Consider the following 27,280-nt stretch of genomic DNA (forward strand, 5'->3'; position numbering starts at 1 on the left):
TTCTAATAAAATCCCTCTGTTCTCCATATTAAAGTTAATGTAAAGGTGAACAACCCCTTTAATGCTGCACTGATTAAGCCTTGTCATTAGCACAGTAAAAAATGTATTTCAGACTCCTGTACCTATTGCCTTTGAGTACAGGTATGGGACGCAAACTGCAAATAAATTTTTTTTTAAAAAAATGGCAAAGTTTCTAAGAAAATCCCTCTGTGCTCCATATTAAAGTTAATGTAAAGGTGAACAACCCCTTTAATGCTGCACTGATTAAGCCTTGTCATTAGCACAGTAAAAAATCTATTTCAGACTCCTGTGCTTATATCCTTTGAGTACAGGTATGGGACCTGTTATCCAGAATGCTCAGGACCTGGGGGTTTCCAGATAATGGATCTTTCCGTAATTTGGATCTTCATTTCCTTAAGTCTACTAGAAAATCATGAATCATTAAATAAACCCAATAGGCTGGTTTTGCTTTGTTTTATTATTACACAGAAAAAGGAAATCATTTTTAAAAAGTTGAATTATTTGATTATAATGGAGTCTATGGGATACTGTGTTCCAGTCCAATGCATGGGGGGGGGGGTCAGTGTCGCGTAGGGGGGCCCAGTTGTAAATTTACGTACCAGGGCCCTTAGAGGTCTAGTTACGCCACTGCCCCCCAGTCTGACACTGAGTCTGATTTTGGAGTCAAGAAGGAATTTTTTCCCCTCTAAGGCAAATTGGAGAGGCTTCAAAAGTGGTTTTGTGCCTTTCTCTGGATAAACTAGCAGTTAGGCAGGTTAAAAATAGTGTCAAAAGGTTGAACTTGATGGACGTGTGCCTTTTTTTAACCTAACTTACTATGTTACTATGTCACTATGAGTAATCTAGTAGGCTAAGGGCAGGAGCTCATTGAAGTGCCTCTTTAGGTTTGTAGAAACGTTCATCAGCTTCTGGAGACCAAATTAGGGAATCATAAAAGTTTTCTTGTTTCAGCAAATCTAGGAGAGGCCTTGTTAATTCCGAATAATTGCTAATCCATTGCCGGCAATAGCCAAGCATTTCTAGAATGGTATGAAACTGGGAAGCATGCCGGGGGTGTGCAAGATTGCAAATTGCTGTAATCCTACCTGGACTTAAAGGGGTGGTTCACCTTTAGGTTAACTTTTAGTATGTTATAGAATGGCCAATTCTAAGCAACTTTTCAATTGGTTGTCATGTAGTTTTTATAGTTTTTTAATTATTTGCCTTCTTCTTTCAACTCATTCCAGCTTTGAAATGGGGGTCACTGACCCCTTCTAAAAAACAAATGCACTATATGATTAAAACTCTTTTGTTATTGCTACTTTTTCTTGCTCACCTTTCTATACAGGCCTCTCCTATTCATATTCCAGTTTCTTATTCAAATCTATGCATGGTTGCTAGATTCATTTGAACCCTAGCAACCAGATTGCTGAAATTGCAAACTGGAGAGCTGCTGAATTTTTTATTCAAAAAACTCAAAATAACTCAAAAACCACAAATAATGAAAAATGAAAACCAATTGCAAATTGTCTCAGAATACCACTCTCTACATCATACTAAAAGTTACTGCAAAGGTGAACAACCCCTTTAAATGGTGTAGGCCTGGAGACATACAGTGCCCTAAATAGTTGAACTTTTGCTTGCAATTCTGCAGCTTTTGCAAAGTTGCTTTGTGACCAAGTGCTAGAGGAGGGCATGAGTATCAGTTTTACAAGCTCTTCAGTGTTGGAGACTAGGAGCAGATTATCTACGTATTGGATAACTGCAGAGCCAGCAGGGAAAGAAAGGGTATCCAAATCCTCTTTGAGGGCACAGGAGAATCTGTAGGGACTCTCAATATATCCCTGGGGGAATTAGGTAAATTTAAATTGTTTCTTGGTAAAAAGTAAAGGCAACAACCATTGCGAATCCTTATGCACCTCTATGCTATAAAAGGCTGAACTGAAATTGACTACTGTGAACTGAGTGTCCGAGGAGAGATCTGACTGAGGATTGTGGCTGGGTTGGGGACAACAGAAAAACAAGGGATTATGATGTTGTTGATTGCTAAGTCTTGCACAAATCTGTAAGTATTTTTGCAAGGTTTCTTAAAGGGAGAGTATGAGTATTTGCTGGACTAGTACTTGGAATAACTCCTTGCTACAAAAGGTCTTGAATTATACTTTTTCTGGTGCTGGGAGAAATAGGATACTGAAGAATCCTAGGTATTGGTTTGGTTGGATCTATTGTGATTAGGATCCTAATCATTAGGACCCTTTGACCAAACACAAGAGGGGACAGAAAACAGATCTGATATAATGGAAAGATTAGGTGGATCAAAGATTAGGTGGATCAAAGGAAGTAACAGTTAAAGCAGAACAGTACATCAAGGGAAGCAAAGAAGAATTTTGCAGTTTGCAGTTTCATCATCTGCAACCTGAAGGTAAACTCCATTGGTGGTACAAAGAATAGTAGAACCTACCTTGCATAAGAGATCATGACCCAAGAGATTTACTGGGGAGTCTGACGAAAGCAAGAAGCAGTGTTCAGTAGAGAAGTTTGCCATAGCTACGCTACGGATAAGCTATTGTTAGTAACATCAACAAGGGTAACCGTTGTCCAATAGAGGCAATGGTGAGTCAATGGCAGTAGATTTCAGCAAAGACTTGGAAGCTCCAGTGTTTACAAGACAGGGGACAAGTGAACTATTAATAGAGCAATTTATGACAGGCTCATCGGCAGAATCACAGGTTTTAAAAGGTAATTGTGTAAGTAAAAAAATGGGGCACATTTACCTAGGGTCGAATATTGAGGGTTAATTAACCCTCGATATTCGACCGTTGACGTAAAATCCTTCGACTTCGAATATCGAAGTCGAAGGATTTACCGCTATTACTACGATCGAACTATCGAAGGAATAATCGTTCGATCGAACCATTAAATCCATCGAATCGAACGATTCGAAGGATTTTAATCCATATTCCCTCGATCAGAAAATTGCTAGGAAGCCTATGGGGACCTTCCCCATAGGCTAACATTGGCCTCGGTAGGTTTTAGGTGGCGAACTAGGGGGTCGAAGAATTTTTTAAAGAGACAGTACTTCGACTATCGAATGGTCGAATAGTCAAACGATTTTTAGTTTGAATCGTTCGATTTGAAGTCGAAGGTCGTAGTCAAAGGTCGAAGTAGCCCATTCGATGGTCGAAGCAGCCATATTCGACCATTCGAAATTCGAACTATTTTTCCTCTATTCCTTCACTCGAACTAAGTAAATGGGCCCCTAAGTGTTGTACGGTTTCCTGAATATCAGGCTCCTCAGTAACAGAATTGCATTAGAGTCAATGAGAAGACCAATTCACACGCATGTTTCACTTAGTATACTGCTACACACATGCCCTGCATTGTTAGAGGACTCCTATCTATTCAAAAGAAAAAAGGGGTTCTCATTTTCCTAGTTTCTTAAAAAGATCTGTGATTATTTAAAATATTAGTGAAAATTGAAAAAGGCGTATTTTCATATCTATTCATTTATTTTTAACACTATTTTTCACTGCCAGATTGGGCTATTTCAAACTCTTGGTTAGTTTTGGGCTGGTTTTGTAGCTGGCTTTGGCTGGTTTTAAAAATTACAATTGCAACCCTGTTGTCACTTTTTTTCAGATTTGGGCAGGCCCGGACTGGCAATCTGTAGGTTCTGGTAAGTTCCAGAGGGGCTGCTATCAGGTTCCATAGAAAGTCACTATTTAGTGGGCTGATGGGGCCTGTTTGGGCCTCTGTGTACTTTGAATGCCAGGGACTATTTTGACTCCCAGACCAAAAATGGCTTTGGGGCTACCATTAAAAAATGTGCCTTACTTTTAAGCTTTGTACACTGTGATAAATGAATATATGGCATGGCAAATGGGAAGAGCAATTCATACTTATGTTTCACTCAGTAACTGCTACACACACATGCCCTCCCTGAATACATTGTTAGAGCACTCCTATCTATCTGTTAGAACACTCCTATCATTCTAAAAGAAAAAAAGTGTTTACATTTTGCCAGTTTCTTAAAAACTGTACTTTTTTACATTAGCTCTGGTTGACTGGTAATGGTATCTACTACTACTCTCAGTCTATATCGCTGTTGAACTAAAAAGTACCATCTATAGTTTATTATTAATAGCTTACTAACACAGGCTCGACTATTAATAATTAATCTGAACACATAATATCTGGGTGCTTTGTATCCCACATTAAGATCAATAAACCATATATTTATGTCAATGAACCATATATTTATGTGTAAATTGTAAGTAGTCATAATTGTGTTATATTATCCAAACAACTTCAAGTACCATATGAGTAGTAGTTAAATGAAAAATAAACTCCAAATATACAGTTTTCAACAAAATTTTTATATAAACAAAACAGAAGAAAAGCACAACAGTGCTGCATTAAAAAAAAAAAAAATTATATTAGAGGAGGAGGAGGAAGAGGGTTATTCCTCAAGCTGTGCAGCAGATCCCTCACTTCCCAGATCTCCCTCCTCATCTCGGTGACCTGCTGCACCAGGCCAGGTAGGAGATCGTGGTGGTGGTGGTAGTCAGCCACCGTCTGTGTAGCAGCATCCGCTGCTGTTATACCTATGCCCCCTTTCTCTTGATGGGGCATGGAGCAGATCTGCTTCTCTCAGCCTGCCTACACTCTAAAATCCGAAGTTGCGTCCAGGGCACCGAACGCTAGCTATACTGCACCAAGCAAAGCGAAGTTGCACTAGCGTTGCCTAATTTGCATACGGCGGGAAGTTAAAGTTCAATGGACGTATATGTTGCAGCAAATACATTACACTACACAAGTCCGGGAAACCTTAATAAAAGATAATAGAGTTGTTATATTGCCCTACACATGAGCCCAGTGTATAGTTTATGTGCCATATGTTAGGAAATGTAGGGGGGTAGCGGGTTACCCCAAAAAAAATTTACGCTCTTTTGCAGCCTATCACCCTGAATAAAGGAAAAGACACCAGCGTTTTTTGGGACTTTTTCAACTAAATTTTGAGGAAGTCCTATCTACTCTATTGCAATTCGCCTGGTCTGAGGTGGCGAAGGCAAGTCTGGTGCAAGAGGTAACGTTCAGTAAAATCAGCATCTTAGTGAATTTGCGTAGTTACGTCCATTGGCCAGAGCTCAAATTCGCCAGGCATTAGGGAGCAAAGTACCGCTAGGGTCCATCTCCTTCGCTAGCGAAGTTACGCCAGCGACCGTTAGTAAATCGGCGAAGTAACGAAATGACGTCGCGCTGGCGAATTTTGACCAGCGTTAGTCACTCTGCCCTTTAGTGCCCTTTATAAATTTGCCCCCATGTGCACATGGTCTTTTAAAAAAAAAAATACCTCAGTAAAGAGGAACGTAAACCCCTCACTTTATTGTTTTACCATGTTTAGATACTTCAATGGATGAAGATGTCAGAATTACAGAAGAAGATAAATGTGACCCATTTCCTGAACAAAGATTACCATCAGAGAAATGTAGAGACAGCATGAACCAAGATCTCCAATACTCCAGGCATCCAGAGTAAGTGTTATTGTTAATAAAATTGATTGATTGAGTAAAAGATTTGTCCCATTTATATAAAAGAAGAAAATAATAGTACATTATCTACTTGTAATAGGGGTTTTATTGGATTGCTACAAAGTTATGTATTGGGTCTACTTTAATTTGAATTCATTATAATTTAGTGACTTCAGATGAGCATTGCAGGCATTGTATCAATGTTTGAAGTGGACACAATTCTATGCAAGCAAATTAATTGCTTTCAGGAGGTAGTATCCTTTGGACAATATGGAACTGGCAATATGGGTGGCAGATAAATGTAATAAATGATTAATGTGGATGTAAAAATAAGCAATCTACTTACAACCTTTATGGGACTATGTTAGGCAAATCCTTGGAGACGGAGAAGGGCCTATAGGTATTTACATAGTTACATAGTTACATAGTTAAATTTGGTTGAAAAAAGACAAAGTCCATCAAGTTCAACCCCTCCAAATGAAAACCCAGCATCCATACACACACCCCTCCTTACTTTTAATTAAAATTCTATATACCCATACCTATACTAACTATAGAGTTTAGTATCACAATAGCCTTTGATATTATGTCTGTCCAAAAAATCATCCAAGCCATTCTTAAAGGCATTAACTGAATCAGCCATCACAACATCACCCGGCAGTGCATTCCACAACCTCACTCTCCTGACTGTGAAGAACCCCCTACGTTGCTTCAAATGCAAGTTCTTTTCTTCTAGTCTAAAGGGGTGGCCTCTGGTACGGTGATCCACTTTATGGGTAAAAAGGTCCCCTGCCATTTGTCTATAGTGTCCTCTAATGTACTTGTAAAGTGTAATCATGTCCCCTCGCAAGCGCCTTTTTTCCAGAGAAAACAACCCCAACCTTGACAGTCTACCCTCATAATTTAAGTCTTCCGTCCCTCTAACCAATTTAGTTGCACGTCTCTGCACTCTCTCCAGCTCATTTATATCCCTCTTAAGGACTGGAGTCCAAAACTGAACTGCATACTCCAGATGAGGCCTTACCAGGGACCTATAAAGAGGCATAATTATGTTTTCATCCCTTGAGTTAAAGGACCAGTAACATCAAATTTTTTTTTTCAAAAATTCGTTAGTGCATAACGAAAAAATAACACCAACACAAATTAAAATTTAAAATAGCAAAGTCTTTATTAAGAAATAACTTACAGAAACTCCACTTCCTGTCCTCTTCAGAAACGGCGAAAAGGCGACCATCCTTCCTGCAGCGCTCGATTTGTCCTCCCTGGCTAGCTCCAATATTCTACTGACAGTGTGTGAAGTGAGGTGAAGAGAGTTGAAGCTGCGGATCAAGACCCTGCGGGACCGACACATGAAGACCTTTCTGCTGTACGAGTGCAAGAAAACCAACTGGTGCAGGCAGCCAAAGATGCAGACAGTTTCCTGGGAGCAAGCGGTTCTCCCTCCACAGGCAGCGGAGCGCTGAGGTGTCACCCGGCTGACTGAGAAGAGAACCTGGCAGAGCGACTTCAGGAAAAACTCAGGTTCCGGTTGAGAGAAGCAGTCCTGATTCCGGATCTCTGTCCCCATGCCCTCCCGGTTGCACACAGTTGATCCCAGTATGGGACGACGAATGGGACGACAGTAGCTCCACTGCGGCCGAGGAACCAGCTGGTCCGACGTGTGGCAGATACTCGGGCGGTTACCATGACTACGAAGGCTCTGGCAGCAGCAGATTCCGCTTATCCACCCGCTCCGACCTGACGACGGGGAACTTGTAGAGGAGACGCGCGTAGAGCCAGTCGAAGTGTTTGTAGCGGCGGTGAACCTGCAGCCCCGTGTGACTGGGGAGGAGTCGGTACGGTGCTTCGTGGGCTCGTCTATGTTACAGCGGAACGGGTAGGGATTCTCCTGCCACTCAGGCCCGTCCGGCCCCTGCACCAGACACAGCTTGTCCCCGTCACGCACGAACCCCGCCGCCTCCCCCAGTACGAAAGCCTCCCCGCCGCTCTTCACGAAGGCCGAGAAGCGGTTGAGGTTGCGGCTGACCGTGGCGGAGCCTTTGCCCGGGGCTTGTGAGGAGGCGATGGAGGCGGAGGTGGAGTAAGGGCCGGGCGGCAGGTCGGAGCGGGTGGATAAGCGGAAACTGCTGCTGCCGGAGCCTTCATAGTCATGGTAACCGCCCGAGTATCTGCCACACGTCGGACCAGCTGGTTCCTCGGCCGCAGTGGAGCTACTGTCGTCCCATTCGTCGTCCCATACTGGGATCAACTGTGTGCAACCGGGAGGGCATGGGGACAGAGATCCGGAATCAGGACTGCTTCTCTCAACCGGAACCTGAGTTTTTCCTGAAGTCGCTCTGCCAGGTTCTCTTCTCAGTCAGCCGGGTGACACCTCAGCGCTCCGCTGCCTGTGGAGGGAGAACCGCTTGCTCCCAGGAAACTGTCTGCATCTTTGGCTGCCTGCACCAGTTGGTTTTCTTGCACTCGTACAGCAGAAAGGTCTTCATGTGTCGGTCCCGCAGGGTCTTGATCCGCAGCTTCAACTCTCTTCACCTCACTTCACACACTGTCAGTAGAATATTGGAGCTAGCCAGGGAGGACAAATCGAGCGCTGCAGGAAGGATGGTCGCCTTTTCGCCGTTTCTGAAGAGGACAGGAAGTGGAGATTCTGTAAGTTATTTCTTAATAAAGGCTTTGCTATTTTAAATTTTAATTTGTGTTGGTGTTATTTTTTTGTTATGTACTAACGAATTTTTGAAAAAAAAAATTTGATGTTACTGGTCCTTTAATGCCCTTTTTTATGCAAGACAGAACTTTATTTGCTTTAGTAGTCACAGAATGACACTGCCCAGAATTAGACAACGTGTTATCTACAAAGACCCCTAGATCCTTTTCATTTAAGGAAACTCCCAACACATTGCCATTTAGTGTATAACTTACATTTATATTATTTTTTGCCAAAGTGCATAACCTTGCATTTATCAACGTTGAACCTCATTTTCCAGTTTAATACAGATAATACAATAAGCTGTATCAAGCAGTGGCAGTCAGCAGCAGCAGAAATAGCCAGCACGTTTTGAGATGCATTATTAAAAAGTGTATAGCAATGTGGCAAGAGTAATTCTCACCCTTTACAAAGTGCACCTCATCTTGATTACACAGTGCAGTTTTTTGAATCGAGTGCTCAAGCAGGAATTTACATATGAATTTTTTATTTACTATGTGATAGAAGAATGTAAAAAAAAGTTATAAAATGGGTTAAAACTTTATTTACTGTAGCTTTAAGATCAGATAAGTTAACAGTCTAGTATAGTATACCTCAGTATACTGCTATAAGGGCATTATATCAGATTACTAACTTTAAATATTATATATGGATATGGGATCTGTTTTCTGGAAACCCATTATCCAGAAAACTCCTAGTTACGGGACTGCCATCTGCCACTATCTCCAGTTTAATCAAATAGTTAAATTTTTTAAAAATGATAACATTTTTGTGTGTAATAATAAAACAGTACATTCTACTTGACCCCAACTAAGATAATCCTTAATTGAGGCAAAACAATTGCACTGATTTAACTGATTTTTTTAAAATTATTTTTAGTAATTTATGTTGGACATCAAAGTACAGAAAACCCCAGGTCCAGAGCATGCTGTATAACAGGTCCCATACCTATACACAATATTGGCTTGTAAAATTAACTGCTCTTCTTTATTCTGCATTATTTTAACCTTTTAGTAAGATTAAAATATTTTATATTACAGTCAGAGCAGTAAACCAAGGAAGATTACCTATCAAGTAACCCATGCATATACTTCACAGGAAGATAGTTCTGTTTTGCAAATTATAAGTGGATCAGAGGCCTCCATACGACATGACAAAAATATAGAAGCAATGCATGATTACGTTGACAATCTTGGTAAGTTTCTACTGTATTCTTTTTATACTGCTTGCAATAAGCTCTGAAGACAAGTCATCATGCACTTATATGGAATTCTGGGATGAAATAGATCGCTCTCCAGCTGGGAAAACAGTTTTGATAGTGATGTCTCAGACAGGCTTTTGTCTGGAGTCTCTTTCAGCAGCAATGCCTGGCGTGTGCACACTGTTTTGTTATGTGCATGTAAAAGAAAAGCCCTGCTCATGTGCATTCCAGAAATGTGTCCCAAACTATTATAGAGATGGCACCTACAATGCTTGCTTCTCATCACTGGAAATATAAAATCAATAGAGGTCAAAATACATTATCCACTAGTCACACCACCAAATAAATGTAAAAAGTTTTTAAGGCAAAAGCAATGATGTAATGGATACAAGGTGCACATACTGTACCAATAGGTCATTTTCAGGCCAGTACAACTTTCTATTCTTGTTGTCTAGTGAGTTGTCTGCAATCTCCGACTCTGCACAGGCAGGAGTGCCAAAAATGTCATATTTTGATTAGATTAGTTGCACCTGAACAGACTGTATAAATAGAACCCCTGGGACCCCAGTGAGTCTGCTTCAAACAGGCTGCTGACTGGAAAAAACAACTAAAAGCAAACAAATCAACTGAAAAGGATAAGTATTTGTTATTAACTGATATTTTATAAGTAAGGTTTTATATTTAAATACTGTTGTTTAATTTTTTATAGGTTTTTTTTTCTGTCTTGGTTGCTAAATAAAAAAGTCAGGTGTGATGTACTTACAGCAAGTTTGTCACAACCTGCTTTACTTTGCAGTTAGTTTTCTCTCAGCTTGAGGGGATGGGGATTGATTGGTTGCACCTGAACAGACTGTATAAATAGAACCCCTGGGATAGCAGTGGAGCTTGCTCTAGTGTTTAGCTGCTCTTAAGTGTTCGCTCTTTAAGTGGGGGATCTGTAAGTGGAGTTTCAAACACAGGAGTTAGTGGGGGATCTGTGAGTTGAGTTGCAAACAAAGGAGTTAGTGGGGGATCTGTGAGTAGAGTTGCAAACACAGGAGGTTCAAACTAAAGGAGGTTCAAACTAGGTCAAACGTTTGTTCTAAACCCTAATTTTTTTATTCCTGTTTTGATCTGTAACTGGGATAATGAGTGGTAGCAAGATTGAAGGTCAGACCTAGTGCACATTCTGCAATATGTATGCAGATTTGGAACAAGATCCAGACTGCTTACCTCAGTGGTGGTTGTGAGCAAATTGGTACTTTTTTTCTTGAGTTGAGCACTAGAGCAACAAATTGCAACGCTGCAGTCGATTGACAATCTTGAAAGGAGTCTCTTGCTCACTGAGCAGGATCTAGCAGGGTCAGATACTTTGGGGGGAACAGAACAGCAGCAGGATGTTGAGGCAGCTAGCTGGGTGACAGTTAGAAAATCTAAGGGGGGCAAAAGGAAAATGGAGGCTGATCCGGGGTTTCTGTATCCCATCAGATTCACCAGATTGTGTGAAGAAAATGGGAGTGTGAACTCTGGATTGGCAATTCTAGATGGGCCTGATCTCTCTAACAGCCGGGAGACCAGTTTCTCTAGTAGTGGTGGGGTGGAGAGCAGAGTCAGGCCTAAGCAGATGGTGGTTGTAGGAGATTCAGTTATTAGGAAAGTGGATAGGGTAATCTGTCATCCGGATCACTACAACCGAACAGTTTGCTGTCTTCCTGGTGCCAGGGTTCGACATGTGGTTGATCAGGTAGACAAATTATTGGGTAGGGCTAGGCATGACCCAACTGTCTTAGTACATATCGGTACTAATGACAAAATTAATGATAGATGGAAGACCTTAAAGAGTGATTTCATGGATCTAGGCTCTAAGATTAAGGGAAGGTCTTCCAATGCAATTTTTTCTTAAATTTTGCCCATGCCACGTGCAAGTTTAGGAAGACAGCTGGAGCTTAGGGAGCTAAATGCATAGCTCCCTAAGGAGTATTTAAACTAGGCAAGGGGGAGGGGGTGAGATAAAGAATTATGGGGAAGCTAGGATAGATGGGGCAGTGGGATTAGTAACGGGTCATGGGGGAGTAGTGAGGGGGGCATACCGTTTACCAGCTAAGGAGGTCCTTCAGGTACAAGGAAAACAGACTTATACTAAATTAACATATACAGTAGTTCTCCACTAAGTAATGCAAATTTCAAGTAAAAGTAGTAACGCCGCTGTATGCTGGCAAATGCACGGAGTTTGTCAGGTAATACGGGAGACCTAGAATTGGGTCGAAACATGTGACTCGACTGTGAATTTAAATGGTTACACACTTTTTAGGAGGGACAGAGGAATTAAAAAGGGTGGAGGAGTGTGTTTGTATGTAAAGCCTGAATTAAAGCATGGCACTGGTGAGGATGTAGAATCCCTCTGGGTAGAGAGATTGTGACTGGGCAAAAGGATACAAAGAAAATTATCATTGGTGTATGCTATAAACCACCTTGTATAATTGATAAGAATGAAGCCCAGCTACTCTTACAAATAGAAGCGGCTTCACAACTAGGTCAAGTTATTACTATGGGTGACTTCAATTATCCAGACATTGACTGGGGTAATGGGGTTGCCAAGACAGAAAAAGCTAGTAGGTTTGTAAATATGCTGAATGACATTTTTTATTCCAGTTCGTTCAAGAACCTACTAGGAATAACTCTCTTTTGGATCTTGTAATAACTAATAATACTGAACTCTCTAGCATTTGTGTGGGTGAGCATTTAGGGAATAGTGATCATAACATGGTCTCCTTTGAGATTCTGTTGCAGAGGCAATTCTATAAGGGAGTAACTAAAACACAAAAATTTTGCAAACTTTGACAGTATAAGGGCATCGCTACAACATATTAAGTGGGAAATGCTTTTCACAGGGTTAAACATAGAACAAAAATGGGAAGTCTTTAAAATGCTGCTTAATAAATATACATATCAGTATATTCCCCTTGTAAGCAAGGAATGTCGTTGCAAAGCAAAATCTTTTTGGTTAAATAGAAGTGTTGGTGTTGAGGTGGGTAAGAAAAGACGTGCTAATGTGGTGCCGCTACCACTGACGTCAGTGGTAGGAAAGCTTTTCGAAGGGTTAATAAAGGATAAGATACTAGACTTCATAGCAAATAACAATACTAGTTTGTGCCAACATGGTTTTATGGGTAATAGCTCTTGCCAGACTAACATACAGTAATTTCTTTTGATGAGAAGGTAAGCAGGGACCTCGATTATGGGATGGCAGTGGATGTGATTGTCACAAATCGGTACCCAGAATCCAGAACCAATGCTAGGCTCCCTGGTCTTGGCACTTGCTTCTGCCTTTAACAGCCGCCTTTCACCTCGGGAGGAGCCCTCGGCTAATTGGATGCCGCCAGGTCTTATAAAGAGAGGAGCCAATCGAGGATTCTGGACAAGCAGAGGGGCACGATCGTTAAGCAAAGTCTTTTGGGCAGAAGGTCACAGTTCAAGGGAAAGACGAAAAGCATAGTCAAACAGGTCGGGTCAGTGCGGGCAGAATTCAAGCGGAGTCAGACAGGCAAGGGTCAAAACCGGGAGATCAATCAGACGGATCGGTTACAAGGCAGGAGTCAGGATCACAGAAGTCAGAATAGTCAATCAAGCAGGAGTCATACACAGGAATCAGATTATCAGATGAACAGAAATAGCACCCAGGAACTCACAAAGATGAACCAAACAATGGGCAATGAGTTCTAATACAAAGTCCCCTTAAAAATACCTTTGAATTTGGCGCCATTGCGCGCTGACATCATTACGCCAGCGTCAATGCACCTATAAAAACCGGAAGTGCGCGCTGCGTGCACCCTAAAAGCCACCCTGTCATCAAGGAAGGACCACAAGGCAGGTGTCCCCGCTAGTGGTGCGGCGGGAGTCCCCACCGACCCCCTAGACCAGTGATCCCCAACCAGTAGCTCGCGAGCAACATGTTGCTCTCCAACCCCTTGGATGTTGCTCTCAGGGTCCTCAAATCAGGTGCTTATTTTTGAATTCCAAGCTTGAAAGCAAGTTTTAATTGCATAAAAACTAAGTATACTGCCAAGTTGAGCCTCTTGTAGGCTGCCAGTCCACAAAGGGGCTACCAAATAGCCAATTATAGACTTTATTTGACACCCCAAGGGACTTTTTTCATGCTTGCGTTGCTCCCCAACTCTTTTTACATTTGAATGTGGCTCACAAGTAAAAAAGGTTGGGGACCCCTGCCCTAGACAACCAGGGTGAGTGTTTGTTACATAACCCCCCCTCGAGGAGGGGCCATCGGACCCCCAGGTCTCTCAAGAAATTTAAGATGGAATTGTTTTCTGAGACGATCAGCCTTACATCACAAACAGGAACCCAAGAATTCTCCTCAGAGCCGTAACCCTTCCATTGTACTAAATACTGCAACTTACCCCACACAAGGCGAGAGTCAAGGAGTTCTTGGACTACAATTTCAGGCTGACCCTCTACCAACACTGGAGGAGGAAAGGATTGTTGACGGACCTGTGTGGCTGGTTTTAAGAGAGACACATGAAATGAGAGCAAGGGTTGATAATTTCCTCAACAGGATACGGCCCAATAAATCTGGAACCCAATTTGAGCGAAGGGACCTTAAGTTTAATATTCTTTGTGGATAACCATACTGAGTCTGATACTTAGGTGCCTCTCTGTGAGACCTATCAGCTGCTGAAAGAGAATCATATACCCCAGACCAGATATTGGCAAACTGTTTAACAGAAGAATTGACAGAAGGTACAGAGGATAAGGAACCAGAAAAAGCTTTTGGATGTAAACCATTAACAATAAAAAAATGGAGATTGGCCAGTGGAAGCATGAGATGCATTATTATAAGCAAATTTTGCCCAGGGTAACAGCTCAGCCCATGAGGATTGGTTATCAGAAACATAGCATCTTAAGAATTGCTCAAGGGACTGATTAACCCTCATTGGTTTGGGGGTGATATGCGGTGGAAAATGACAAATCAATCCCAACCAAAGACCAAAATGCTCGCCAAAATTTAGAAACAAATTGTACTCCTCTGTCAGAGACAATATTGAAATTTGAAAATATTGGAAATAAATAATTCAGCCAAAGTTTTAGCAGATGGGAGGTGTTGGAGGGGAATAACATGAGTCATCTTGCTGAATATATCCACCACTACCCAAATTACTGTCTTCTCTTGAGATGGAGGAAGATCAACTATGAAATCCATAGACAAATGGGACCAAGGTCTATCAGGAATAGGCAATGGCCTTAGCAATCCCTGTGACAGGTTTCTAGAGGATTTTTCTGTCCTCCCTACGTATTACCCTGGGGCAATGTGTAGGTCGACATGCAGCTAAATCTCCCCATACTCCAATAAAGAGACTGTGAACTGAAGTCTGTAGATTTTACTGGATGGCAAGGGGAATAGGCGAAACTGTAATAAATAACAGAAACATGGAATAAATAGATTGTAATGACAAGTGCAATATAAACATATATGCATATAAACCGCAACATTAGCTGGTATGAAATGTCTATACAGCAATGTCTCTGGGAGTGCTGGCAGCTGTGGAGGTGATTTGGTGTAACTTTGAGTCTATTTGCTTACCAGCAATGCTACCATAAGGAGGAGATGAAACTGTGTGTGGAAGAAGCACACAGTTTCATCTCCTCCTCGTAGTAGCATCGCTGGTAAGCAAATAGACTCAAAGTTGCACAGCAGCCAGCACTCCACAGCAGCCAGCACTCCCATAGACATTGCTGCATAGACATGGACTGTAAAATGGAGTCTTAGCTGGGTCATGTGGCAAACTACGCTAGCTGGAAATGTCCAAATGCAGTTCTGCCATAAACCACGTGGAGGTGCAGAATAAATATGAAATGGCATTGTGCAATTACAACAAGTGTCCAGCGGAGGGAGCTTCCAGCAAATGAATTGTACCCCCCCCCCCCCCCCCCCGGTCTGGTATCTATAGATGCCACCACTTTATTCCTCAGTAAATAAGTAAAGTCAGTTCAGAAACTGGTCTGAGGAACAATTTTGTTTCCCTTTGGAGGTTTTGACCTCAACCTTGCAGACTCTTCCATCCTCATTTGGAAATGTTTTGGTGACAAGACCTAAGGGCCATTCATTTCTCTGTGATTAACAGTCTTTCACGAGAACAACATCACCAGATTTGAGGTTTGGTTTTGCAGTTTGCCATTTGCAAAGTGGCTGCAAAGTGAAGATGCTTTCTCCATCTGTCCCAGGAGGTGTTTGCGAGGCGGCTTCCTACTCTCAATAGGCCAGTTTGGTTATGGAATAGGTCAAGCTTCCTCAAAGTGCTGTCTTTAGGGACAGGTTTGTTTCTTGTGCTGCACAAAAATGCTGGTCCTGTGAGCCAAGAGTAGGGTTGCCGACTTTTCTGGAAAAAAATACCGGCCTTCCTATAGATTTATGTTTTTTCCCTATTAATAATATTGGGCTCAACCATAATTTTTACCGGCCAGGCCTGTAAAATACCGGCTAGGTGGCAACCCTAGCCAAGAGGTGTCTTTAAGCTGGTTTACAGCAACAGCTCTGGTTGCATGGTCTGCAGGGTTGTAGTCCGTGGGTTTGTAGTGCCACTGTTCTGGACATGTGGATCGGTTGATTCTGAGCACTCTGTTACTGTCAGCCTTAAAACTATAGGCCAGTTAGTCTGACGTCAGTGGTAGGAAAGCTTTTCGAAGGGTTAATAAAGGATAAGATACTGGACTTCATAGAAAATCATAACACTATGAGTTTGTGCCAGCATGGTTTTATGCGTAATAGATCTTGCCAGACTAACTTAATTTCTTTTCATGAGAAGGTAAGTAGAGACCTCGATTCTGGGATGGCAGTGGATGTGATTTACTTAGACTTTGCTAAAGCATTTGATACAGTGCCACACAAAAGGTCACTGGTTAAATTAAGGAATGTTGTGTACAAGTGCATCCTAAATTATCTTGATCACTGTCACAGGTGAGATTATCATCAGAAATCTTTGGGGGGGGGTGTACCAGGCTGGTGCTGTAAGGTTTTTCCTTTATTAGGAACTGGCTGTGGCATGGTGTACAAATGGATGGGCGTCCATTTATTTGCGTGTTTGTCAGCATGCTGTTTACGCAGACTGGTTTGCTACACCTCCAAGGCAAGCATCTCCTATTATGACCCATCCGAGGTCTAGCTTCTGGGCATAAGGTGCATTGTGAGGGCCATTTATCTGGTCCCTTGCTTTGTGGACCCGTAAGATATCCTTCCCAAGGAGAAGCATTGTCTGAGCCTTAGGGTGAAGTTCTGGTATTAAGTGCATTATGCGTTTCAAGTGTACATGAGGTGTTTGCGAGGCGGCTTCCTACTCTCAATAGGCCAGTTTGGTTATGGAATAGGTCAAGCTTCCTCAAAGTGCTGTCTTTAGGGACAGGTTTGTTTCTTGTGCTGCACAAAAATGCTGGTCCTGTGAGCCAAGAGTAGGGTTGCCGACTTTTCTGGAAAAAAATACCGGCCTTCCTATAGATTTATGTTTTTTCCCTATTAATAATATTGGGCTCAACCATAATTTTTACCGGCCAGGCCTGTAAAATACCGGCTAGGTGGCAACCCTAGCCAAGAGGTGTCTTTAAGCTGGTTTACAGCAACAGCTCTGGTTGCATGGTCTGCAGGGTTGTAGTCCGTGGGTTTGTAGTGCCACTGTTCTGGACATGTGGATCGGTTGATTCTGAGCACTCTGTTACTGTCAGCCTTAAAACTATAGGCCAGTTAGTCTGACGTCAGTGGTAGGAAAGCTTTTCGAAGGGTTAATAAAGGATAAGATACTGGACTTCATAGAAAATCATAACACTATGAGTTTGTGCCAGCATGGTTTTATGCGTAATAGATCTTGCCAGACTAACTTAATTTCTTTTCATGAGAAGGTAAGTAGAGACCTCGATTCTGGGATAGCAGTGGATGTGATTTACTTAGACTTTGCTAAAGCATTTGATACAGTGCCACACAAAAGGTCACTGGTTAAATTAAGGAATGTTGTGTACAAGTGCATCCTAAATTATCTTGATCACTGTCACAGGTGAGATTATCATCAGAAATCTTTGGGGGGGGGTGTACCAGGCTGGTGCTGTAAGGTTTTTCCTTTATTAGGAACTGGCTGTGGCATGGTGTACAAATGGATGGGCGTCCATTTATTTGCGTGTTTGTCAGCATGCTGTTTACGCAGACTGGTTTGCTACACCTCCAAGGCAAGCATCTCCTATTATGACCCATCCGAGGTCTAGCTTCTGGGCATAAGGTGCATTGTGAGGGCCATTTATCTGGTCCCTTGCTTTGTGGACCCGTAAGATATCCTTCCCAAGGAGAAGCATTGTCTGAGCCTTAGGGTGAAGTTCTGGTATTAAGTGCATTATGCGTTTCAAGTGTACATGATGCACAGCTACATCTGGTGTAGGGATTTCAGATATATTATTGAGGATGTGGTTGCAATTCAATTATAGTTGGTAAGGGTAGGCATACCTTTCCATCTATGGACTCTACTCGGTAGCCAGATGCCCTTCTTCCTGCTGCCTCCACGACTCATGCATGTTTTTAGAGATTAAGGAGTGCTTGGGCCCTTAACATTAAATGCATCAAAGAATGCTAGGCAGGCTAAAGATCTGTTGCTCTGGTCATCCAGGATTGCATAGAGCTTAATGCCTTTATCTGTTTGGCCTGTCGGGTATACTCTAAACAAGCAAATTTTGGAGCAGGATCTGCCACCTATGGCACCATTGCAGATTTCTGTGCATTGGGAAGTGATCTCTAGTGTGTTTATAGCACTGTCACCTTCCTCCCGCCATGCTTGCTGGCACTCTTGGTGTTAGGTACCATGGGGCTGGCTCAGGATGTAAAGCTGTGTTGTGATGTGTGCTGTCACATTCTGTGCATTTTACATTGACCTTACAGTACTTGGCAAGGTGAGACGTTGATGAACTGCACTTGTAGCAGATGTTTTCCTTTAGGTAGGCTTTGCGGTCCTCTATGGACTTCTCTCTGAAGGCTCTGCATTTCAGAAGAGGGTGAGACTTTTGGTGTAAAGGACACTGCTTACCAGGGTCTTTGTTCCTTGTCTCCTCGTGAGAGGTTTCTGTAGATCTGTGAAAAGAGGAAGCATTAGTTTGTGTACTGTTACTGCTGCTTTGCAAGTATTAGGTACTGAAGGGGTGGCATGTGGCAAAGTGAAATCAAAACTGGGGTCCTTTCTCATCTTGGCTTGTTGGTATACAAAGTCCATGAATACAGTGAAGGAAGGAAATGGAACATTGTGCACTTCTTTGAATTTTGACCCATGTGCCATCCACCGCTCTTGTAAGTTGTAGGGCAATTTTTGCACTATGGGGTTAACACCTCTGGCTGTGTCAAGAAATGCAAGCCCCAGTAAGACCCCTTCGGCTTTGGCTACCTGTAGTTCCATTAACAAGTCACTTAGTTCCCTGAGTTTTTGGTAACCTTTATTGGATATTTTAGGGAAATCATCAATTCTTTTGAAAAGTGCATTTTCTACTACCTTTGCTGAGCCATAGCACTCGTTAAGTCTGTGCCAGATCATTCTGAGACCAGTCTCTGGGTGGTTTACGTTGATCACCCTGATCCTTTTGGCATGCTCTGCAGACTCAATACCTAGGTATTTGATTAGGAGGTCTATGTCCTCGCTGTAAGATAGGTCTAAGTCTTTGATAGTGTTTTGAAAGGAGGAACGCCAGGCTCTGAAGCCTTCTGGGCGGTCGTTAAACTTTACAAGTTCTTTTGTGATTAGCTTGTGGCGTGCAAAGAACTTGGCAAAGTCCATTGTGACCTGGTTAGTACCAGGGTAAGCAGGTGGATGAGTGTAATATTGAGAAAGCAGGATCACTTTGCTCAGAGTGGTCTCTTTGATGCAATTGCAGCTTGCTGATGGCTTTTGGAGGTGTATGACATCCTTGGTCTGGCTCAGGGGCAGCATGTTGGCCTGGTTGTTGTGCTGAAAGAGAATCTGTATCCTTGTTTGCTTGGAGTGCTGGTAGACATACTCTCTAGTGCGTTGTAGTGGGTCATGGGGTTCGGTCTCAAGATCAGCTATCTTGCTGTGTCTTTCACTGTCAGGGTACACAATCATCTCTAGAGCTTCTGCTATGGCTGCTGCAGCTTCCCTTTCTATGGCCAGTTTTTCTAGGGTTGTTTCTAAGCGAATGCTTTGCACTTTTACCTCTACTGCTAAGCGTGCTTTCAAGTGGGCACTCTCTGCTTCCCTTTCTGCTTAAAGCGTGCACTCTCTGCTTTCAAGCGGGCACTCTCTGCTTCTCTTTCTTCTTTTAAGAGTGCACTCTCTGCTTCCCTTTCTTTTTCTAAGAGTGCTTTCTTTACTTTTGCTTCCATTTCCCACTCTGCGAAGGCGGCACGGGCCTTTGCTGCTTCTGCTTGTGCGTGGACAATGGCGGCTGCATTGGTAACAGATGAGCTTTGAGAGGAGCCCGAAACCTGGGATCTGCTTCTTAATGAAGATGTCTTTTTCTGTGACATTATGGAACAATGGATAAGCCTTTGCCTGTTTTAGCTGTAGGGCCTCCTCTGTGCTGTAATGACTTAATAGCAGTGGCTGTATCTGTATCACTATAATATGATGTTGTCTGCGCTTGCAGTATAGCTGGTTTAATCACTCGTGTGGCAGCTGCTGTTTTGCTGCACATGCAGTGAGTTATAGTTCATCCAGCCGATAAGGCAGCCGCTGTTTCACTGCGCATACAGTGAGCTATAGTTTACTCCGCCGATACGGCAGCCGCTGTTTCACTGTTCTGTCCTCCCTATGTATTACCCTGGGGCAGTGTGCAGTTCGTCATGCAGCTAAATCTCCCCACTCTCCAATAAAGAGACTATGAAATGAATTCTGTAGACTTACTGGATGGCAAGGGGAATAGGGGAAACTGTAATAAATAACAGAAACAAGGAATAAATAGATTGCAATGAACAGTGCAATATAAGCATATATGCATATAAAACGCAACATCAAAACACTAGCTGGTATGAAATGTCTATGCAGCAATGTCTCTGGGAGTGCTGGCAGCTGTGGAGGTGATTTGGTGCAATTTTGAGTCTATTTGCTTACCAGCGATGCTACCATGAGGATGAGATGAAACGATGCTTCTTCCACAGCATAGACTGTAAAATGGGGTCTTAGCTTCCACAAGGCACTGTGCTGGGTCACATGGTAAACTACGGTAGCTGGATAAGTCCAAATGCAGTTCTGCCATAAACCATGTGGAGGTGCCGAATTAATATGAAATGGCCTTGTGCAATTACAACAAGTGTCCAGCGGAGGGAGCTCCCAGTAAATGAATTGTGAAATATGATAGCATGGTAGAAGCTTATACTGGAGACATGACAAGGATTTGACCTTTGACAGACAGGACAAAAATTAACACATTTTTTGTTTAAATGAAGGCCACCACACATTACGAGACAATAAAGTAGAGGTTTTAGATATACCAGGATGTCCCACCATTTTAGAGTTGTAAGCCTCACTAAGAACCTGTTCCCTTAAATCCTCAGGCACAAAAAACTTCCTAGGAGGAGTATCCACAGGGGCAGAAGTCTGCGCATGAGATAAAGGTTCAGACATGTTTGACTCAAAACTCCTAGAGAGTGCATCTGCCTTAGTATTTTTGGAGGCTCCCCCTGTATGCACCCGAGCCTACAGGGTGCATACAGGGGGAGCCTCCAGGAGGACGGTGCATAGATAGGCTCCTGGAGGCTCCCCCTGTATGCACCCAAGCCTACAGGGTGCATACAGGGGGAGCCTCCAGGAGGACGGTGCATAGATATGCTTTCTATAAACTTTTGCCATGTGGGTGCATTTTAAGCTTTGTTTTTAAAAATATTAAAAAGGTATTTTTACACTATTCGCTGCTGCATGTTGATTCACAGTTTACACAAGGAGAAGCGCTTCATGATTTTACGTGCAAGCTGATATTCCCTGTTTGTGAGTACCCACCTAAACAAGTTTCTAAGGAAAGTTTTTAACTCTTTGGTGGAGGTCAATATCAAATGAGGGTAACACACATATGGTGAAACAATTGGTCTGTTTCTCACACAAGAGGTGGCAACATCGCAAAACAATATTACCCTATTTGCCTGTTTGTCTGTCTCCCGTGCCTTTAGCGCTGGCTTTTTTATTTCAGTGACAAATTTGCGGACTTGGAGGGATACAAGTGCGAGCCGGCTGGGATTTGTGGACACAATTGAACCTTGGGCCTACCTTTCTTTTAGGATACCTTTCTTAGTATTTTTGGAACCAGGCCTGTATGTAAAGAAAAATTAAAAAAGCCCATCTAACCTGCCTAGGATTCAACCGTTTAGCAGACTCGATATATAACAGGTTTTTGTGGTCATTATAGACCATTATGGTATGTTTAGCCCCCTCCAACAGGTGTCGCCATTCCTCAAAGGCCCACTTAATAGCTAACAATTCTCTATTACCAATGTCATACTTGGCTTCAGCAGACAAGGATTTTTTAGAGAAAAATGCACATGGATGTACCTTGTTGGTTATTGGATGCCTTTGAGAAAGGACTGCCCCTGCCCCAACTTCTGAGGAATCAACCTCTACAATAAAGGGTAACGTTGTATCAAGGTGACAAAGAATGGGAGCAGATACAAATTCCTTTTTCAGGAATTCAAAGGCTTGAATAGCCTCGGGAAGCCATATACTTGGATCAGCACCCTTCTTGGTCAGATCACTAATTGGAGACACCACCAGAGAAAAGTTTTTAATGAATTGACGATAATAGTTTGCAAAACTGAAGAACCTTTGGGTTACACTTAAAGAAAGAGGCTGAGCCCAATACGGCCTTAACCTTCCCGGGATCCGCCTCTAACCCCTTACCAGAAATATTAAACCCCAAAATTTGGTCAGAAGAAACCTCAAAGGTACATTTCTCTAGTTTAGCAAACAAATTATTCCTCCCTAACCTGAGTAGAACCTCCCGGACATGTTGTTGATGGTTGCCCAGGTTAGAAGAGAAAATTAAAATATCATCAAGATATATCACTATGAATAACCCGAGTAAGTCCCGGAAAATGTCATTGACAAATTCCTGGAACACTGCGGGGGCATTGCAAAGGCCGAACGGCATGACTAAATACTCATAGTGGCCATCCCTGGTTTTAAAGGCTGTTTTCCACTCATCCCCTTCCCTAATATGAATGAGGTTATATGCATCTCTAAGATCAAGATTAGTATAGATAGTAGCATTCTTAACTTGATCAAATAATTCAGAAATTAGCGGAAGGGGATAGCGTTTTTTGATTGCAATTTTACTAAGGCCCCGATAATCAATGCATGGGCGAAGACCTCCATCCTTCTTGCCCACAAAAAAGAACCCAGCACATGCAGGGGAATTAGAGGTTCGAATGAAACCTCTTTCAAGATTTTCTTTGATATAATCTTTCATTGCCTGGGCTTTGGACAATGAAAGAGGATATGTTCTCCCTCTAGGGGGAGTAGACCCAGGAATGAGGTCAATTGGGCAGTCATAACGCCTATGTGGGAGTAGTGTTCATCAGAGAATTCTGCATATGCCGCAGGTAAACCCTCCAAGGATGTAACTGCCACCATTTGAGGAAAATTTAGACAAGAGCCTTTACACTTTAGACCCCACTGAATAATTTCCCCAGTTACCCAATCTATATGGGGATTGTGTACCTGTAACCATGGTAACCCCAAAATTAGAGTCAGATAGGCATGGGTCAAAACCGGAAGATCAATCAGAAGGATCAAACAGGCACGGGTCGGATTACGGATTTCAGAATAGTTGGGTTACCAGGCAGGGGTCAGGATCACAGAAGTCAGAATAGTCAATCAAGCAGGGGTCAAACACAGATGAACAGAAATAGCACCCAGGAACTCACAAAGATGAACCAAACAATGGGCAATGAGTTTTAATACAAAGTCCCCTTAAATACCTTTGAATTTGGTGCCTCAATTGAGCTTATAAAAAATGGAAGTGCACGCTGTGCACACCCTAGAAGCTACCCTGCCGTAAACCCTGTAAAAAGAGGGGGCGTGTCCTGGCGCGGGACATGCAGCCGGGCCCCCCGCCCCCCTCTGTATGCCCGGAATCGCCTGGAAATGGTTACGTGCTAGCTGACGGGGGGGCCCGAGGGGGGTGCGGGCCCTGGTCCAATTGCACCCCCTGCTCCCCCGGTAGTTACGCCACTGCTGCCGGCAAGGAAGGACCACAAGGCGGGTGTCCCCACCAACCCCCTAGACTACCAGGGTGAGTGTTTGTTACAGTGATTTACTTTGACTTTGCTAAATCATTTGATACAGTGCCAGACAGAAGGTTACTGGTTGAATTAAGGAATGTTGGTCTGGAACATAGTATTTGTACTTGGAAAGAGAACTGGCTAAAACATAGACTACAAAGAGTGGTGGTAAATGGAACATTTTCTAATTGGACCAGTGTTATTAGTCGAGTACCGCAGGGCTCTGTACTAGGTCTCTTGCTTTTCAACTTGTTTATTAATGACCCGGAGGTGGGCATTGAAAGTACTGTTTCTATTTTTGCAGATTATACTAAATTGTGCAGAACTATAGGTTCCGTGCAGGATGCTGCCACTTTTCAGAGTGATTTGTCCAAGTTTGGGAAACTGGGCAGCAAACTGGAAAATTAGGTTTAATGTTGATAAATGCAAGGTTATGCACTTTGGCAAAAATAATATAAATGCAAGTTATACACTAAATGGAAGTGTGTTGGGAGTTTCCTAAAAATAAGAAGGTTCTTGGGGTTTTTGTAGATACAGTAACAAGTTGTCTAATTCTGGGCTGTGTCAATCTGTAGCTACTAAAGCAAATAAAGTCTGTCTTGAATAAAAAAGGGCATTAGCTCAAGGGATAAAAACTTAATTATGCCTCTTTATAGGTCCCTGGTAAGGCCTCACCTGGAGTGTGAAGTGCAGTTTTGGACTCCAGTCCTTAAGAGGGATATAAATGAGCTGGCGAGAGTGCAGAGATGTGCAACTAAACTGGTTAGAGGGATGGAAGACTTAAATTATGAGGGTAGAATTTTAAGGTTGGGGTTGTTTTCTCTGGAAAAAAAGGCGCTTGCAAGGGGACATGATTACATTTTACAAGTACATTAGAGGACATTATAGACAAATAGCAGGGGACCTTTTTACCCATAAAGAGAATCACCATACCAGAGGCCATCCCTTCAGACTAGAAGAAAATAACTTTTATTTGAAGCAACGTAGGTGGTTTTTCACAGTGAGGACAGTGAGGTTGTGGAATGCACTGCCGGTTGATGTTGTGATGGCTGATTCTGTTAATGCTTTTAAGAGGGGCTTGGATGATTTCTTGGACAGACATAATATCAAAGGCTATTGTGATACTGAACTTTATAGTTAGTATAAATATGGGCATATATAATTGAATAAGTGAAAGTATGGAGGGGTGTGTGCATGGATGCTGGATTTTCATTTGGAGGGGTTAAACTTGATGGACTTTGTCTTTTTTTAACCCAATTTTACTATGTAACTATATAACTATTTAATAGGAAATATTTGCTTGGCAGGCAAAGCTTTAAGCTTCATAGTAATATTTTCTTCTTCTTCACTGCAACACTCTTTTATAAATGGCATAAAATAATTTATGTAAATATGTCTTTATTTATAGGAGATAAAATATCATGTTTTATGAAGGCTGGAAGTCCTAGTAATGTACATTGTGAAAATGCCAACACTGAATGTATTTCTTTGGAGCAGTAAGTATATTTACAGTATCTTTCTCTTTCTCATGCAAACTATAAATACTTGTGGTGAACCTCATTTGCAGCAGATTGGGAATGGAACGGGAATGGAAAACAAATATTGCAATGTCACGGGTATAGTTCCATATTCATTTATCAGTGTCCAGTGTTTCTCGGGAATCAATGAATTCTGTGTAAATGTAGCCTCCCCCCACAAACAAAAGGGGAAAAAATCAACATATTCTAAATCCATATTGTTGGTACTCGTTTCTGTTACTTGTAAGGAGAGTTATGATCTAGACACCACACAAATAGCCACCTTAAGATTAGTGCCTGTCCACCTCTAAAGCCACTAGCTTGTGTACATCAGCTTTCAACTCTTCCAGCGGCACTCTGAGATGTCCCCCCTCCCGGATCCCCTACTCTCATATCAAAGGGTTGGTTGATGCTACTTTAACAATAACTGAGCATCACTGTACCCCAAATGCCTTGGTGAAAAGCACCAAGTGGGGCAAAAGAAGATTGCTCAGAGCACCAAGAAGCACACTGAAAGCAAGTGAGCACTTGTAAAGATATGATATATGCTAAACATTTACTGAAAACCTGCAAATTACTGGTTAACATTTCCACAGAAATTACTAAGATTGATCAAAGAACCCCCAAGCAAATGACAGCCAGTGCTGTGCTTCTGAACCTATAGGTTCCGCAGATTGTAGACTTGTACCATATGCTCACTTAAAGACTTTTTGGCACAGATCACAGTTTCTATTCTGTGTCACTGGAAGGTAATAAGAACATTTATGCAAACATTTTTTTTAACCTTTTGTAGTGAGATGGGGTTGAGCTCTGCCTCAGAAAGTGAAGAGCATATTTCTGGTGGTTCTGAGGCTTTATCTTCCCAAGAAGTCTCACACATGCTTGAAAGAAAAGTTAATTCTGAAACATCAGAGGTGAGGCATGTTCCTTTCAACAATTGTATTACTTTTTATATTATGTTAAAGTTTTCTTTGATGTAGTGCTGAGACAAACTGTTTTTGTTTAGTGCATTGTTTACTAACAGGCTGCTGAAAGCAACTAAAGCAAACAAATAATAAGTATAAGTATTTGTTATTAACTGTTATTTTAAAGTAAAGTAAGGTTTGTATATTTAAGTACTGTGGTTTGATTTTTTTTATAGTTTTTTTTTTCTTTCTTGGGTGCTAAATAGCAAAGTTTGGTGTGCTATTGTGCTTTATAAGTTTACCACAAACTGCTTTACCTTGCAGTTAATTTTTTCCTTCGTTTGAGGTCGGGGGGATTTGATTGGGTTCACCTCAACAGACGTTATGAATAGAACCCCTGGGACTCCAGTATAGCTTGCTCTTGTGGTTATCTTCTATTGAGTGTTTTCTCTGAGAAGGAAAGTAAAGTAGCAAAGCAAAGTAAAGCTGCAGGTACAGTGCTCGAACTCCACCCTGCACATGGTGGAGCACCTTGTAGAGCAGTGTTGGGTGGTCAGCAGTTACTTCCTGGAGCACAGTGCCAGGGGTACTCAGGGGGCAGATTTGGGTACTTCAGTGCAGAGCAGTGGCAGCAGCTGAGGCAGCTCCTCCTCAAGTGCACGCTTGATGGCATGCTAGAGGAGGGTGACGTGCCTGAGGAGGAGGAGAGCAGGCCCCAGTAGGCAGGCAGAAGGGGCTGGGAGGCAGGAAGAGGAGCAAGTTCTGCCTGATGAGGAGGATGAGGGAGAGGAGGACTGGGTGCCTGCACAGCACTGAAAGCAGGGCGCATTCCACACAACCACCCCAGCTATTGTTTGCAGCTGAGAGGGCACAGAGTAGGTGGAGGAGGAGGTAGATGACCTGCTGGGCACATGGCACGTGTTTGGCAATTTTTTTCTGATTGGGGTCTGTCAAGGCTCTAATGATGTTGATTCCAATACTGCTGCTGTTGCTACTACTGCCACATAGTTGACAAATTTCATCTGGTTAATGCCTACCTTTTCTAATTCTAATTTTAATTCTAATAATGTTGCTTCTAATACAACCACATGGTTGGGAATTTTTTTCTGGTTGGGGTCTGTCAAGACTTCTAATAATTAGACTTCTAGTTCTGCCCCATTATTGGCTAATTTCTTCTGGTTGAGGC

The 27,280-nt window shown here is 42.4% G+C and overlaps 1 protein-coding gene across 3 annotated transcripts in view; it reads left to right on the forward strand.

Annotated features, from left to right (window-relative positions):
* pcnx2.L (pecanex 2 L homeolog) overlaps nucleotides 1-27,280 on the forward strand; it is a 643,210-nt gene that overhangs the window by 191,394 nt on the left and 424,536 nt on the right. For all 3 annotated transcript variants that reach the window (XM_041562821.1, XM_041562822.1, XM_041562823.1), the window contains 4 exons: nucleotides 5,405-5,534; nucleotides 9,276-9,430; nucleotides 25,081-25,168; nucleotides 25,983-26,103. In XM_041562821.1, coding sequence (XP_041418755.1) covers nucleotides 5,405-5,534; nucleotides 9,276-9,430; nucleotides 25,081-25,168; nucleotides 25,983-26,103 — 494 coding nt within the window. The remainder of the gene's footprint in view (nucleotides 1-5,404; nucleotides 5,535-9,275; nucleotides 9,431-25,080; nucleotides 25,169-25,982; nucleotides 26,104-27,280) is intronic.

The sequence above is a fragment of the Xenopus laevis genome, chromosome 5L, assembly GCF_017654675.1.
Source record: "Xenopus laevis strain J_2021 chromosome 5L, Xenopus_laevis_v10.1, whole genome shotgun sequence".
Classification (NCBI taxonomy): domain Eukaryota; kingdom Metazoa; phylum Chordata; class Amphibia; order Anura; family Pipidae; genus Xenopus; species Xenopus laevis.